The sequence below is a fragment of the Hevea brasiliensis genome, chromosome 13 (assembly GCF_030052815.1).
Source record: "Hevea brasiliensis isolate MT/VB/25A 57/8 chromosome 13, ASM3005281v1, whole genome shotgun sequence".
Taxonomy (NCBI): Eukaryota; Viridiplantae; Streptophyta; class Magnoliopsida; order Malpighiales; family Euphorbiaceae; genus Hevea; species Hevea brasiliensis.
In genome coordinates, this window is record NC_079505.1 from 80,809,312 (window position 1) to 80,826,319 (window position 17,008).

The window sequence follows — 17,008 nt, forward strand, 5'->3', positions numbered from 1 at the left end:
CAAGCTCCGAATAATGAAGGATGAAGAAAACATTTCATAGGAAAATATTTTCTTTCAAATAAATGGAGTTTAAGTGATAATCAATTGGGTTTTAGCCCAACAATTTTGAATTTGTGTTTATAATTTTGAGATTTGAAGCGAGAGAAAGCCCTGGGCTCAAAGATTATCAAATTTAGGATGATGCTACAGAAGACTAAGCTGTAGCCTAAAAGCCTGGGCTACGGGCTACACCTTTTTCAGGAGATCCAAGAAGCCTTTCTATTTTGTTCTTCTACATCGAATTATGATGAATACATCAATTTAATTTTAATATAACCAACAAGGTGAGAAAATATTTTGTGATTAATGAAATCTTGGCCAATTTTTCATTTGTATCTCTATTTGATCATTGTATATTTCTACCTTGATTAACGAAACCTTTTATTTCATATTTAAAAATATATATATATTTTTTGACGTATAAAAAATAAATATTATTAGCTAAATAATCTAATGATACATACCTATAGTTTAGATAAGAATTGACATATCTATAATCTCTAATGACACATAATTTTCCCATAGGTAAGAATTTAGATAAAGGATAAGGTGTTTTTTTATTGAATTATTTATGATTTTCAAAATAAGATATCGGCAGGTATGGTTGCAAAAATCATACACTTAATTGGATTAATTAGTCATTAGTTAAGTCTGTTTTGCTATAATTAATGATGCAAAGCGTAAAATGCATATAATCAACAGCACAAAATTATCAGGCAGAGGATGAAAAGTACCTCCACAAATCTAATCATTAGATAAAATGGGGCAATTTTTATTAATTTATAAACGAAAGATGCATAAAAAGAAGCATATGTTTGGGCAGCACTAGGCTTCTCATATGGGGAACCCAAAGGAGCCATAAAATAAATTCAAAATGACCAATGAAAACAAAGAAAAGAAGACAAGATCAATGAGCTCAGTCATTTTCAGAGCCTTATGTTTTCTTGAAGTCGAGTTCCAGACAGAATTAATTGAAAAAAAAAAGGGGGAAAGGGTGAAGTGATCTAAGGGCATTTGGGTCCTCCATGCTTAGTCTTCCAGTTGTTGTAGCAGGGGCATGAACTTTTGTTTCCATAGTAGCCTGGAGGGACGCATAGACACTTTGCACAGCATTTTTGGCAGAAGAACATGCAAGGTTTGTGGTACTGCGTCTGGCTACATCTCCTCGAGCATTGCGATGGGCATTCTGCTCATTCCATTCCAATTCATTTAAGTCATTTCTGTTTTCTACATGTGCTTATTCTATGACAATTCTGAAATGTAAAGTGATCACTTACGATAGCTCTTCAGACTTCCAGGTCCATAATTCCCCTGAAAATTATAAAATTTTGTCATACTGTTAATTGGAGGACTTTTATTTGATAACCCATAAATTTTGAAAGAGATGCGAAAAGAAAGAGGAAATTGAAAATACTTACCCTGTCAAGATGGTACTGAGTATCTTTTGCCATAACCTGCAAGAATGTTCAAGAAAATTTTGTTCGTTTATTGAGGACATGGTCGGAGCAATGGAGATTCCAGATTGTGCATAAAAGGCAACGTGAACTTTACCTGGGTTGCAGCCATGGAAATGCCAAGGATAGCAAGAAGCAAGACACAAACAAGCTTCGCCATTGCCATCACTACAAGGTAAAGCAGCCTCTCTCTTTGGACTGGGAACACGAAAAGAAACAGAAAGAGAGGGTTTTCTTTGTGTGAATTTTGCCCTGGTAGTGTGGGGTCTCTGCTTGTTTCTTGGTGCCAAGTGCCAAGGCAGTGTGCTATAAATAGATCTCTTTGAGGAGTTAGCTGGCCAATACATTGGGCTGTATCTAATCTGTTGTTCCTACAAAAACTCCAATCAAGGCCCTGAATTGACTCATGTTGAGGTCATATTTTCTAAAATGTCCTCCGTGTGATTTTGCAATTGGGATCTTTGCATTACCTTTTTTTTTCAGCTCTGTGTTAGGCAATATCCTATTTGTTCTGGAACAGCCAGTTAACATTTGTCATTTTTAATTAAATTACCCATATAGGACGTATTGAGCAGTGCACTGATAAATATCAGTTATCAATAGTAATTATTTTTTTTGCTTACGCTTCTTCTGTTATATTACATTTTTTACTTTCTGATGTTAATGACGTTAAATTGCATTATTCCTTCTAATTGACATCTAAAATAATAACCAATTTGTATTAGTCATATAAACAATGAGTACTATTATATTGTACGATCTGGATCTCATTAAAAGCTGTGGATTATCCATTGCACACTTATCAAATTCACAAATGGTCGGTTCCTTGGACCTTGTTCATATCCACATATTTCTCCTCTATTCTTTCTCAAAGCTGCTGACATTCATATGGCCATGTGATTGCACTTTGTGAAAACTAAAAATGGCCCAAGGACTCTCCTCAACCGTTCAAAATTACATAAAAACATAATATTATATGCCCTTGGTCTCTTAGGTAACCTTTCCATTGTTTTCTAAAAAGGGCAAGCTAATTTGTGATACTAAAACTTTCTAATCCACTAAATAAAAAATAAAAAATAAAAAATAAAAAAACTTGGTTACTACTGCTTGATTACATATTTACCTTTTAACTATGGAAAAACGAATATGGCCACTAATTAATATATATAATCTAGTGGTTACAAAATAGAAGCAGAAGCATTCATTGAAGATAATAAATATAGGATGGAGAACAACAATTTGAATGGTATAGATGGGTAAGTGTACAAAGCAGCTGATATATTGCTGCCAGGGCAACATGGGGGCGGCAGTCAAGTGTGTAGCACCTCAAGAAGAAGAGGTGAGGCAAATTTGGATGACATTTATGATGTAAATCAGTAATAAGAGAAGCACAAGAGCTATAGTGTATTCCTATTTTCTACACAGTTCAAAAAACCACAAACCCTTTGATGCATCTAGCCGCTATATCAAAGTACACCAGTGAGATTGCAGGTGGGTGACATGGCAAGATCATAGATGAGAAGATACTAAAATTGATGTGGTGTGGTGGATTATGAAATTTGGGGAGGGTAGGAGAATCTTGGGAGCTCATAATTGAATGGAGGAGTTGGAAGAGTATCCATGTGCACCCATATGAGGCCAAGCAAAAACGCACATGCATGACCCAATATAAAATGCACTAAAAACGACAACAATTGGCCCCCTTTCGCTGTATTCGATCCCGTCCTGTCCTTACTGTGTTTTCCATTGCTCATCTCCAATTTAGTATTTGGGTAGTTAATGGCCACTCTTGTCTCCTCTCTAGTTCTAACTTGCATAACACTACAGATTCATCAATTATTACTGTGACTTAGTTTGGTTTCGAAAAATGTTCTGCAATTTGACCATATCTATCTGATCTCTTTCTGCTTCTTCTAAATCAAACCATAAAATTAACTTGGGACAAGAAAGGCACACTGAAGATCCCTTTTTTTTTTTTTTAAATAAAAAAAGTCCCATTATTAGTTAATACCATTAAGGAGCTGTTCTTCCTTTGCAAGGGTTATTGATGAGCAGTGATTTCGAACAATTTAATATCTGTGATATTATTTTGGACTCTTGAACCAAGTTTTGTGAGGATATGTATAAGCTCAATGATGGTAGTATTAGTTCTTCAAATCTTGAGGTGAAGAAGAAACCATGCCAAGCTATAACATATTATCATATTCTGGTTTTTTGGTGACGCATCGGAGGACTCTGCGTTCAAGTCCATGTGAAAGGCCTAGGGGAGAGGCGAATCAACATCATGTGCAGCAAATAAAATAGAGTTAATTCAAGTCTTCGAGAAGCCATACATATTATTTGAAGAAAACAGATGCTAAAGAATCAATCATTACTCTTTGATGAACCTTGATGTTTTTTTTATTCATTTGGTTTTATTGAAATTTACATTTAAATTTCACAATTTTGAAAATGAAAATGATATTATTAAATTATTTTTTTATTATATTTTTGGTTACTTCTTGACATTTATATCAGAATAATTTTTTTTTTATTGATTTTGCTTAAAAAATTTTGTACACAGTAATCCATGCAACTCGCCATAACATAACATTATGCTCCTTAGAGAAATAAATTTATGGGGACTATCCGAGTGTTTAACTGAAATTCCCATTATTTTCTGTTTCAACCATTGAAGCAAAGTGCATTTACAACCAGAAGGTCCAGAACATATGTTCAATTCCATGATGTGAATGAATCTAAATTGGAAGGGAGCATCTAATAATAAAATTCTCAATCGTAGAAAGCTTACTTAAAACATGGAAGAGGTGTTATGAATAGCGAATGCGTGTGTATATATACAGATATCTGACATGGGCCTCATGCCCATATGGCTTGTGGGTGATCGCCCTAACCCAACCCTCAAATTTAGGCAACCCCACAAGATTTTAAACTTGTAAATTAAAAACCCAGTGTATACTCTAGCCCTATATAGATGTTGTCATAAAGCAGGTTAATTAGCAGCCTAACCAGGGAAAATTTTGCGGCCGAGATAAGGTGGCTTGTCTAGCCACTGTTCCTCCGAAAAACAGCTTAAAATACGTTCAACTTCTAATGATAATCCACCTAAAGGGACATTGGTATTATATTCATGGTGTTCTACATACTGGAATGTCCCTACAAGACGTCAATAGGATCAGGTTGGTCACCAGAACCAATATATAAAATAAAGATGGTCTTTTGGGATATGCATTAATGAACTATCTTATTTGCTTAATTCAAATGAGAACATGTTTTTATTTGACTCAAAATAGGGGGAGAAATTAAGAATAGTATGAACATAGATAGGATGTTTGATGACTTAACTCAACTCAACTCAACTCAACTAAGCCTTTATCCCAAAAATTTGGGGTCGGCTATATGGATTCGCTTTCTCCACTCTAAACGATTTTGGGTTAAATCCTCAGAAATGTGTAATGCTTCTAGGTCATGTTGTATTAGCCTTCTCCAAGTCAATTTAGGTATACCCCTTTTTTTCTTTCTATCCTCTAGCCTAATGTGCTCTACTTGTCTAACTGGAGCCTCCGTATGTCTACGCTTCATATGACCAAACCACCTTAATCTCCCTTCTCTCAACTTATCTTCAATTGGTACCACTCCTACCTTTTCTCTAATACTCTCATTACGGACTTTATCTAGTCTAATATGGCCACTCATCCACCTTAACATTCTCATCTCCACAACTCTTATATTAGACGCATACGACTCCTTCAGTGCCCAACACTCACTACCATATAACATAGCCGATCGTATGGCTGTACGGTAAAATTTTCCTTTCAACTTATTGGGAATCTTGCGATCACATAAAACTCCTGTGGCACGTCTTCACTTCAACCATCCGGCTTTAATCCTATGACTAACATCCTCCTCACATCCTCCATCTACTTAAAGGACTGAGCCGAGATATTTAAAGTGATTACTTTGATAAATACCATTCCATCCAAACTAATTCCTTCCCTATCACCAGTTTGGCCTTCACTGAACTTGCAATGTATGTATTCTGTTTTCGTTCTACTTAACTTAAAATTCTTTGACTCTAGAATACTTTTCCAAAACTCTAGCTTTCTATTAACTCATTCTCGCATCTCATCTATCAGAATAATATCATCCGCAAACATCATGCACCAAGGAATACTCTCTTGTATATGTTTCATCAATTCTTCTAAAACTAATATAAAAAGGTAAGGGCTTATAGCTGATTCTTAGTGTAATCTAATTGAGATCAGAAAATCTCTTGTTTCCCCTCCCACTGTGCGCACAATAGTAGTTGCTTCTTCATACATATCTTTCAACACTTGTATGTACCTAATGGATACCATTTTTTGTTCTAACATACATCATAAGATATCTCTTATAACACTATCATAAGCCTTCTCCAAATCAATTTGACTTCATGCCCAGTCGTTCAACTATGAAAGTTTTATGTTTGATGACTTAAACGAAACTTAATTTATAGAGTGGATGGGCTTTGCATCTTATTACATCTTGCAAAGTACAAGAAAACCCAAATATGCTTTGACTTAGAAGCAAAGAAAGAAAACTTATGTACAATGCTTGGAAAGAAAGAATATGAATAAGTATAGGGAAAAGATGAGTAGAGAAGCGTATCGACGTCCTTCTGAGTTGTGCAGTATGTACCTCCATTGAGATTTAAACTGGAAATTTTATTGAAATTTCTCACTATTGAGTTATTGCTATTTGGAAAATACTGTCCTTTTTTGAAAGAACATGCTGCTTGATTTCATTTCTCTTGCTTCCTTTTAATCTTAAGGGGGTATTTGGTATGATATTAACATTTGAGTAATTATTACTTTTATAACTTTTAACCACTCATGAATATTGTTTGAATACTTAAAAAATATAAGATTAATTTTTCACCTCATTAATATTTATGTCTTTTTGAAAAGTTAAATATTAATATTAGGAATCCAAGTTAAAAATTACTCTTCTTAAAAGTTAAAATCTTCAAGGGTAACATTTCACTCTTAATTTTTTAACCTTCTACTATCACATCCTAATTTTTTTTCCCTTGTAACTCCAAAATTCCTTTCAACTTGCGTACTTACCTTTAATAATGTACCCTCTTCTTGCTTACATTTAGACATTTAACTAAACTTACATTCCTTTCTCTCATTCAAACTTTAAAATCTTCTTGTTTTCTTTTTTACCTTGAGACTAAAAGAAATCAATTTAGAGTCATCAACAATATAATCTAAATTCAATAATCTAATTTATGTTTATTCATTAATTCATGCTGATGGAAATCATTTTTCAATTCTAAAATAAGCTATCGACTTGGTTTTAGATGGTGATATCTATACTAAATTTTTTTCCAGAAATTCCTTATATTAATAAATCTCAACTTAAAAAATAAAAAATAAAAAACTAAACTAGCTACTAAATGTATAGTGGAGGATCTCTCAACTCATATAAAGGAAAAGGAGTTATCCCATAAAAGATTAAATCCTAGATAGCACATAAATAGTTGGCCTTGTCAATGTGTCATCAATCCATCCTATCATGGTTGTCAGTCTATCATATCATGCGGTGCTCTTGCTTGTAATTATTCTATTGTTGGCATATAACTCATTGGTACAATATGCCTATCATCAAACCACTTCCAATGTGTAGCTGGCACTCGATAGAAATACGGATATATATGCATATTTCTTTCTTTTGTTGTGTTATGTGCTATATATAAACCGAAAAAGAACAAAGAATTCTATACCATATATTCTAAAAGGTTCATTATTTAAACAAACCTCTCTTTCCCTTATTTTTCTAATTATGAAATTTGTCATTTTTAATCACATAAATTATTACTCATAACATGTAATCAAGACCTCAAAGGCTATCTGCAAAAGAATGCCTTTTTCATTGGCACTCAGTGAGATAAAACTCTTTAAAAATTAGTGGTAATGCTATATATATATGTTATTCTTTCCTGAACACAAGGCAATATTAAACAATTGAAGAAACATTTCCAGAAAAGATATAAAGCATTGTTTCCATTTCCAACTCATTTTTTGTTATTTTATTTTGTCTGCTTGTTCATGCTCTTTGTTCTCTTCTAGTGAGCTCCACCACCCAGAAGAGAGGAGGATCACCTCCTCAAGATTATAAATTCTGTTGTCTAAGCTTTATTTACTTTTAAGTTTATTATTGAAGAGATTTATATTATGGAGATAACATGATTGGATATGTGGGCCTTTGAAAATTATTTTATTCCAGATACTACATGATTGTAACAAGGATAATTGGATAAACCATCTTTATAGGGAAGTACTCTTGGCTGCTTTCACCAAGAAATCATGGCATCGAAAGAAAGAAAATCCATTTTTGATATTTGGCACAAAAAAAAGGAAAAATGCAACTTACATGCTTTATTTACGTTGAATTAGGTTCAGAAGATGGAAAGTCCCGTTCTTTCCCCTTCATTCTCCGAGAATTCTAACACTTAGCTATGAATTGAGAAGCAAGGGAAAACATACAATTTTATTAATCACTAAGGGGGTTATTCTTAATTGTTGATTAATGAGATGAAACAACTGAAATTTTATGTTAGTCAAAGTGTTTTTCATCATGTATAGGTGCCCAAGTGGCAGCACTGTATATGAGTGACGGAAAAAAGAGAGAGGAGCTCATGCTTCAGATGCTAAGAAAGAATTAGAATTAAAGGGAAAGCTTTAGTTTTCCTAAATAATTAGAGGAACAAACTCGTACCTACTTTTGAATGGAATTTTATGCTTAGATTCTGAGATTCAAATAGCTAATTTTACGTTTTCATTGGGATGTACCCTCATTTTCCCTTTCTTAATTTTCTTCAGTAAGCGTAAATTTGAACCTGATTATTTGCACCTAATGTAAAATTATAGAGAGTTTCAAACCCTTTGCATGCAACATCAATAAACAAGAGTAATCAGATGAAATTAGTAGAAAAAGAAAAGAAAATCTCTCAATTTTTGTTGAAGAGTAATACAATCTTGAACAAATTTTGAAAGAAAATTCACACTGCTTGAAGATTAATTTGTGTTTCCCATTTTCACACAACAATCAGTCAAATTCATATCATAAATATATAATTCTTCACTCTACATGTGTGTTATAAATCTATCTTCGACTAGAATTAGGCGGAGAATACTCACAAACTACCTCAGTATCCACTTCCCTTCTGTGGAAATTCCTGTGGCAGCCGCAAGCAGCACACATAAGGGCTCCGGTAGTACCTTCCTCTCCACTTGCCATGAATTCCCTGCAACCATCCACAGTGTATCCCCCGATATTGGCCGCATGATTCTTTTGGCACTCTCCATATCTCACGTTTCTCACCACTGAAGATGAAGTAGTAGAAGATCTTCCAGACCCATTATCTCTTTTGACTACCACTTGGCGTTTCTTCATTATTTCAAAACCCTAAACAATCTTCTGAACGTGTCAATGGAAATGAGTTGAGGGGGTTCCTGGTGATGAATTTACTCATTCAAGCACAGGAATGAGGAATAAGGAAAAGAACCAGCTTTTGGGTTGATTGAGCAAGAAGGAAAAAAAGCTGTACACCTTTGTGCGTATTGTGACTTAACCCTAACCCTAGCATGTGTACTTATAAGGGGTTAGTGCTATCCCACTGGCAAGAGCCAAGAAATAGAAAAATGCCACTAGCAGTCTTAATTATTTTACCATTACTTTCATGTTTTTTGGTTCACTTAAAGAGGGCTAAGATTCACCCCCATTTCATCCTGTCAGCAAATCACAGTGCGCCACGTCACTAAATAGGTGGCGCTTGCATTATTTTGCCAAAAAAGTAGATGGGATTAAAGTATCTTGCAATTTAAAAATCACCCAATTTCTCCTCCTTTTTATTTCCTCTTTTATCTTGAAATGAAATTATATAAAATTGTACGCGGGTCAATCTGAATGCATTATGGAGGTCTACATGAAGTATAAAAGAAAAAAAAAAATTTAACCCTAGAAGGCTAGAATTATCTTTGGAAATGATATTTCAACTGCCTCTTGAGACAGAGAACAAAAGACCATAAATTTCAAGGGATTGGAATGGCCCTAAAATATGTTGAAAGAAAATATTGGCTTGCGGACGAAATTGTAAAGGAGCTATAAATAAGAGTAGGTCCAAAATGGTGGTAGAAAGGCGGTTTAGGTATGGCCCCTTGGAACTGTGGCAACAACTCTTGTCTAATTACCTTGATTCAAATTATTATTAGCAGTGTGTGTTGTCCACATTGTATTGTATGAATGAACTATCTTCCTATATTGACGATCATTACTTTCAAAATTTCAACATCGCTCAGATGCTTTTCGGCTCCTGTAGTTTAGCATTGGTAGAAGTCTTAATCCAAACTGTATAAACAAAAATGTTTATTATTATTATTTTTAAAAAAAAATGAAACTAAAGATTCTTGATGGATATCTATTTTATGATGTCATGTGGTTGTGAAATACGTAATATATTTATATATTTGTTAACCATAATTACAAAAGGAATGAGAATCACATTAATTAAATGACTAATTAGGAATCCACATGGTATAAAATTTTCCCATTAACAGCAATTTATGGGCTTATTTAGTTTAGATGTTGCAGTTAGCTATTGATGATTAGTGGTCTGTGTTCAAATATTGGCAATACATATAGCCAATAATAATTAAACAATAAAAATTCTTTAAAAATAATAATAAATTTTAAATCCATACTCTTGTGCGCTAATTAGTCATTGCCTGTTGATTAATATGTCTTTTCATAGTGGTCCATTTGAAGTGAGGTTTTGGTGTATATGAAGAAAAACATATAGAAGAAGCTAGCAAGTGCATTAATATATATAGAGGATTTGATGTTATAAAAATGCAGAAGATTAGCTGAACCATAAATATGAATTGAGAAGAAAGGAGGCAAGCAACCCTCAATCAAAATCAAGTGCACTTTTTTCGAGTTCAACCATATTAATTGGGAAAGTGATGAGGGACAAAGACACCTGTGGTTGTCAATGAGGAACATTAGCTATCGGATAGTTATCTATTACAAATATAAATAATTAATGTTATCCCAATCCTCAGTCTGAATATGTTTAAATATATAATTAAGATATAGCCACGATTTCTTTTATATATTTTCCTGCAAAAGAAAAGAAAAGAAAAGAAAAGGGTTTTTGATGGTTGGTGTTGTGCGCTCGATGATGTATATCCCGAGCCCTGTGCAAGTGGTGTTTTGAATAGCTACAGTGATTTAGAATGTTGGGGACAGTCCACTGAAGGCATTATATATATATATATATAATCACATAATCATCCATCTTTTTCTTGTCAAATGATGAACGCTGGAGACCTGGAGTTGCTATTAGAGATGTGATCACTCACCAAAAAGTCTGTTAATCATGCCAATATTGGCTTTATGCATCAAATGTTTTTACTTATTAATTCCCCCATTCTCTCACACTATACATGCCTGCAAAAATAATGGAGGGAATGAGAGAAATATGGAGGAAAAACTCTTTTAATATCTTGGCGTGCATTTTTTTTTTTTGTAAAGGAAGAAAAAAGGATAGAAAGATTTTTAATTTTTTACTGTGCACCGAAATTCATTACATCTCATCTCAAAATTTTAAAAAATTCAATTTTTAAGAAGGAAAATATTTGTTTTTATAACTCTCTTCTCTTTCCACTCATCAACATAAAATAAAAATATTTTTTTCTGTCTCTTTTTATTTAATTTAGTTTGCTCGTAAAGCCTTTATTCATTTTTCATCCTTCCACTTGCCAGATATAGCCATACACAAGTTTTATGATAATTGTTTGCACACTCTGGATTGATTTGACGTAAACGATAACATATTCATTTCTATGGGAGTCAAATTTGACAATTCTAGATTTCCATATGGTGCCCAAAAATAATAAAAATAAAAATAACCTGTTACATAAAATAAAATAATTTTTCAATTGCTTAATTGAATATGATATATCAATTGAAAGGGGAATTATTAATATAAAATTGCTTAATTGAGCAACGAAAGGATTCATATGGGCATATCCAAATGCTATTACTTTATGTATAAAGTGAGTGCATTCTCCTAATATATGCATAATCTATCCTATAATTTAAGGCAGGCCAAGAACTGGATGAAGATATTGTTAGTGATGGAGACTTGAAAATGTGGACGATTTGTAATTTGGGAAGAGACTATGATGAGACCCTTTGCCCCTCACCAACCGTACCCAAGTTTGTGAGTTGTGAGTCTTATGGTACCACAAGCTATGAGGCCTCCAAAATCATCGTGACCCAACCAAAGAAAGTTGACCATTGTGGAAGGAAAAATCCTTGGCTTGATTGAGTGCTACTTACCTTATCAATATCTTAATCAGATTAGACTAAGACCGAATCTCCAAATGACATACACATTAATTTATATTTATTTCTACATTATTAATAATATCTTAAAATAGAACTAATAGGTGGTTTGATTAGTCAATTATATTGTTATTGATAATCATTGCGAACTTATAGTTTGCAAATAATAAGTGTTAGTAATGCATAACTAATGAATGTTAACTAATTATTTGATTTATGTAGTTCGACTGTAAAATTTACGTTTACGGATAAAGCGAGAGAAAAAGTTTTATTATAATAATAAAAAAAATAAAATACAATTATTCAAAACTCTCAAATTTATGCCCTTTACTACTATCACAGACCTCATTTTTTATTTCAATTGTATTGCAGTATGAAATTTTTGTAATGGATTACGATTCAACTTCATAAAAAAAATCTAAAATTCAAGTAATATAAAAATAACAGATATATTATTATGCAATAGAGATGTTCTTTAATATGAATTTTAACAAAGTTACTTAAATATTAACAACAATACTTTATCTTTTATTTCAAATATAATAAAAATCATATATAGTTATGTCAAGGATTGTGATAGGCTAAAAGAGCAGGAAATTAAAATCAATTAATGCAACAAATTAAGCGTTTTTATTCTAAGGAGCTGGTAGTTAAATAGTACTCCTCATTTGGCACAGATTAAGATACATCAACAAAAAGTATATATTACTTTAAGTAATAGAAAGAAAATCACTTTTAAGCAAGAATAGAAAGCCTGATGAGTTTCCATCATAGCTTAAGGTCATGCTAAGGCCTAATTAATCCTAGCCAAGATTTGAATGTTGGGTCTAATATTTTAACCAGGAAATTGATGCGAGACACTTGCACACATCATTATGAAGAGTTGAGCAGATTCTGGAACCATTATCTACATATCTGTCAATAATGTGGAGAACTCACCATCGGGACTTGCCCATGCTTTCTTTTTCTTTCTTTTCCAAAAATGTCATCTAGCTAGCTCTCCACCACCCATGCAACTACTGCATGTTGAATTGCCCAAGAATAAAGACACTATTGTTTTTCTACTTTATTCCTTTTCTTTTCTTCCCCTTTTTTTGATATATATTAATTGACGTCTAGGAAACTCTTTTCCTTTCTTTTATATCAACTCTTTTCTTATCCCATGAAGTCATTAACAAATTAATGCCCTTGATTACTTTATTTTCCCAAAAAAAAAAAAAAACTGGAAAAAGCAAAATTTCGAAATCTGGACGGAAAGCATCTGCCCCTTGATAAATGGGGTGGTGAATAGGCCCAAAATTCCATCAATCAATCCATATGTGATCACTCAAATTGTGTCCTCTAGCTTTATCAACCAGAGGACAAGTTTAGTTCTTTTGATGGGCTCATCTTTTGGGCTGTGGACCCTGTTTTAGATTTCACCTAATAAGCTTTCACCATCTTGAGAGGACCATACACCCACCCCACTAATCATTATCTTTTTACTTTTGTTTTATATATTTCTTGTGGGCCCCCTCATTCTTTGGGGTTCTTATTATGATCCCTCTTCACCTGTGGCTGAACCCATGAACCTTCAAAGGTACACACTGGATGTCCTCTGCCCTGTCCATCTTGCTCTCAATTTAATTTTTATATTATAATATTATAATGTAAGATATCAAATTTTTTAATTTAAATATAAAAATAAAATCAAATTAGATATATAAATATATTCAAATTTTAATTTTTTTTATTCAATTTGATATTATAAATTAGTTTTTATTACTCTTCAGTGAATCAAAATCTCAAATGTTCAATCTCTTTCCCTCAATATTCACAATTGCGCACACAGAGCAATACATGAAAGAAAATTACCAATAACACCCAAAGAGCAACAAATTCTCAACTAATTATCACACAAATTTTAACATCACAATTTATCAACAATTACAAATCAGATATCAAATAAATCATGAATGAACAATCAATTAAAATTTATAAACGAAAATAATAATCAATAATAAACAATTTTGTTAGTTCCCTTCAATCAGAGTAATTCATAAATTTCAATTGAAAATTAATATCTAGTAATTTCCCAAATTTTACTGTGACTTTGAGGTTGATCCGCACGTGGCAAAGCAAATGGCATCATATAAGAAATCCACTTTGTCACGCATAGCCATGGAATCGAAACTGCATTGCAATTATCGGTGGCTTGAAAAGGTATAGCAGCTACAGAGTTAAGAGGTACCCAAAAGAAGAGGACCCGAGGGAAGGCCATGGCGGAAAGAGGAACTGGGGAAGAATAAAAAGAAAAATTATCGGAGGTTAATTCACGTGTTGATGTTAATTTTTCATAATTTTATTAAAAAAAATTTAATAATATTGTCTTACATTGATAATTAAAAAAAATAATAAAAAAAAAAGCTGCTGTTACGACAGAGAGGGAGATGAGAGAGGCCTACGGTAGAGAATAGGATTGGGGAGGTTGATTGGTGCTTAGCTATGAGAGAATGAGGGAGTACGACTACAAGAAATTACCGAATTAAAAATAAAATTTTTTGTTTTTAATTATGGTCAATCCATTTCCAATTATGATTAAAAATGAATTTTATTTGATTTTATTATGCACATTGCTAATCGAGTTTGAAAAAAAAAAAAATTTCGCTTCTAATTATGAAACGAAATAAAGGGAGATAGATTTAAGGTTGAGGGAGTGAGTGAGATCGAAAATGGTTAGATAAGTTTAAACCTTTGAAGATGTGCGTTAAGAGTAAAGGAGGGAGATGACATTGCCTGTTTGAAGAAGTGAGACGGTAAGTTAGCAACGTTATGGAAGAATGAAGCAAATTTAAAAATTTATTTTTTTAAAAAAAAATTACATAAATAATTCTAATTTCATTTCATCATTAAAAAAAAAACAACCTGAATTAAATAAATCATTTTTTAAAAAATTTAAATCGAGACTGAATTGAATTATCAAATAAATTAAATTAAATTTCTTATTCAATTTAATTTAGGCAATTGTTTTGATTTTTATTGAATTCTACTCGCTAATGATATATAATCCACCATGGAGCTATTTATTCAATGGCATCTATGGACATACAAAATCTGCATGAAAAATACATGAAACCAGTAGCCCACTAAACCCTTATCACATGAGGTGGGGCAATGAAAAATTTTGGTCCTTAGGGCATCGGAGTTGTGGGGGGCTTTTTGGGGGAGAGGGGGGAGTGGTCCTTAGGATTGAAATATAAAACCCTTAAACCCATGTGGGTTCATCATGTTGAATCCAATCTGGCAGGATATAGGTTCAGTTAATGCTTGCACCATTCCAAATGCAACCCATCTCCATCTCTGGAACAACACTCTTGTCATTTTCAGCTCTTTCCTCTTCTTTTCCTGCTTGTCTTTGCAGATGATTTTACATGTTCAATAGGGCATGCATGCGTTTAAATTGCCAAAGCCACTATCATCAATCATAATTTTTTCTCCAAGAACGAATAGAATATTTAACATGGACCCTGGTATTAGTATGGCCCAATGTTTTGGTCTTCGGAGCATTTGGCACTGTGTGTTGGCCCAGGCATGTGGACACAGCCCAAGTGAAATACAGCACATGCATGCATGTGTAATGAGACCACTCATCCACCAATTCCCACCCATAAGAGAAGACATCTACTTATAAAAAGTTGGTAGACACCTGGCTTTGTTTTTCTTCCCAGACTCTCTCTGTCTCCCACCTTGTCCCTTGCTGGGTAGCTTTTGCTTTAATCTTAGCATTTTCCACTGGCATTTAAAGCAATACTAGCGATCCACAAAGTGAAAATCCAGTGTAATATGGGCCTTATGTTTATTCATTGTTTCTCCCATCCATACAATTATTCCTTGTTGGGTTGAGCCCAACACACCCATTATTAGATGTACTGAATGCTATAACTTAGCCCCGATTGAGCTCCCTTTAAAGTCCAATAAAAGCACAACACGTTCACCCAAACTAACTTGGATTAATTGTAAATAATCTACATTTAATTAGATGGATGTATAAAATCATAAATTACGAGCATAATCAAGAAATTAAAACAGAGAACTTTAGTGAAGTTGAGTGATATATACAATTGAACTTACAAGGAAAATATGCATTAAATTAGATAGACAAGGGATTTTAATTGCAGCCTAAACAGATTTCCATTAATGGAGGGCGTCCCTTTGAAGTGTCCGCAACTCGCTGCAACAGAATTAAATTTGCAATTAAATATATGGACCACTAACTGACAATGAAATGTTATAATTATTTATTATCTCTTATTCAAAAAATTTTGAATAATTTTCTATTGACTGGTTTGCTGATAAAGTATGCAATAATAATAATAATAATAATAATAATAATATAAATCTAAGATAGAGATAATGGCCTGTAATAATACTGGTAAACTTGGGCGACCACCAATGCTAGCTGCATATTCTCATATTTTTTTGACGAGTAATTAAGTTTTGAAGCAATTTGTGCTAGGTGCTATCCCTGTGTTGAATATGAAATTTCTATTGGCCAGTTATAGGGTTTAATAAATTATTATTATTATTATTATAATATAGTAATTTTTTTTAAACACACAGAACTGAGAAAATGCACGCTTCCTAATTATTATTATGTGTTGTAACTAAAGAATGATATGAATAAATATACAATATGAGATGATCCCAACATTTAGAATAAACTAACCGATTCAAATTTGTTTACCATCTCTAGCTATTAACCCTAAAACAACGGTTGCAGCTATAAATCCCCATTCCTATATTATTTAAAAAAAAATAATTAGAATATAATGTGATGGATCGATTAATGTTAAAAAAATCAGACTAAAACATTTAAATTTATAAATAATTATGCGAATAAAAGTAAATTTTTGACTCTGATTGAGATTCAAACTTAAAATTTTATAATTATAAAAAAAACTTAAATACTATTGAGATAAAACTCATTAGCTTATGGTGGATTAAGAAATAACAACATCAAGTTGCAAAACCTAAAAGGACAGTTGCCATCACAATTGGGGAGTCCAAATAATATATAATATTTGGTTTAATTGAATTGAGACGTACAACTAATATACAAAATGAAAGAGAAAAGAAAAATC

The 17,008-nt window shown here is 32.7% G+C and overlaps 2 protein-coding genes across 2 annotated transcripts; both read right to left on the bottom strand.

The window, feature by feature from the left end:
* Nucleotides 1-936: 936 nt before the first annotated feature.
* LOC110643604 (gibberellin-regulated protein 6) lies at nt 937-2,518 on the bottom strand. The gene is made up of 4 exons (XM_021796064.2): nt 1,591-2,518; nt 1,458-1,493; nt 1,317-1,350; nt 937-1,225 (listed from the first exon to the last, which is right to left on the bottom strand). Exons 1-4 carry the CDS (start codon nt 1,657-1,659, stop codon nt 1,044-1,046), a joined length of 321 nt encoding a protein of 106 aa, XP_021651756.1. The 5' UTR covers nt 1,660-2,518; the 3' UTR covers nt 937-1,043.
* A 5,943-nt stretch (nt 2,519-8,461) lies between these two features.
* Nucleotides 8,462-9,196, bottom strand: LOC110643589 (mini zinc finger protein 3). The gene has a single exon (XM_021796046.2). It carries the CDS (start codon nt 8,931-8,933, stop codon nt 8,643-8,645), a length of 291 nt encoding a protein of 96 aa, XP_021651738.2. The 5' UTR covers nt 8,934-9,196; the 3' UTR covers nt 8,462-8,642.
* Nucleotides 9,197-17,008: the final 7,812 nt, after the last annotated feature.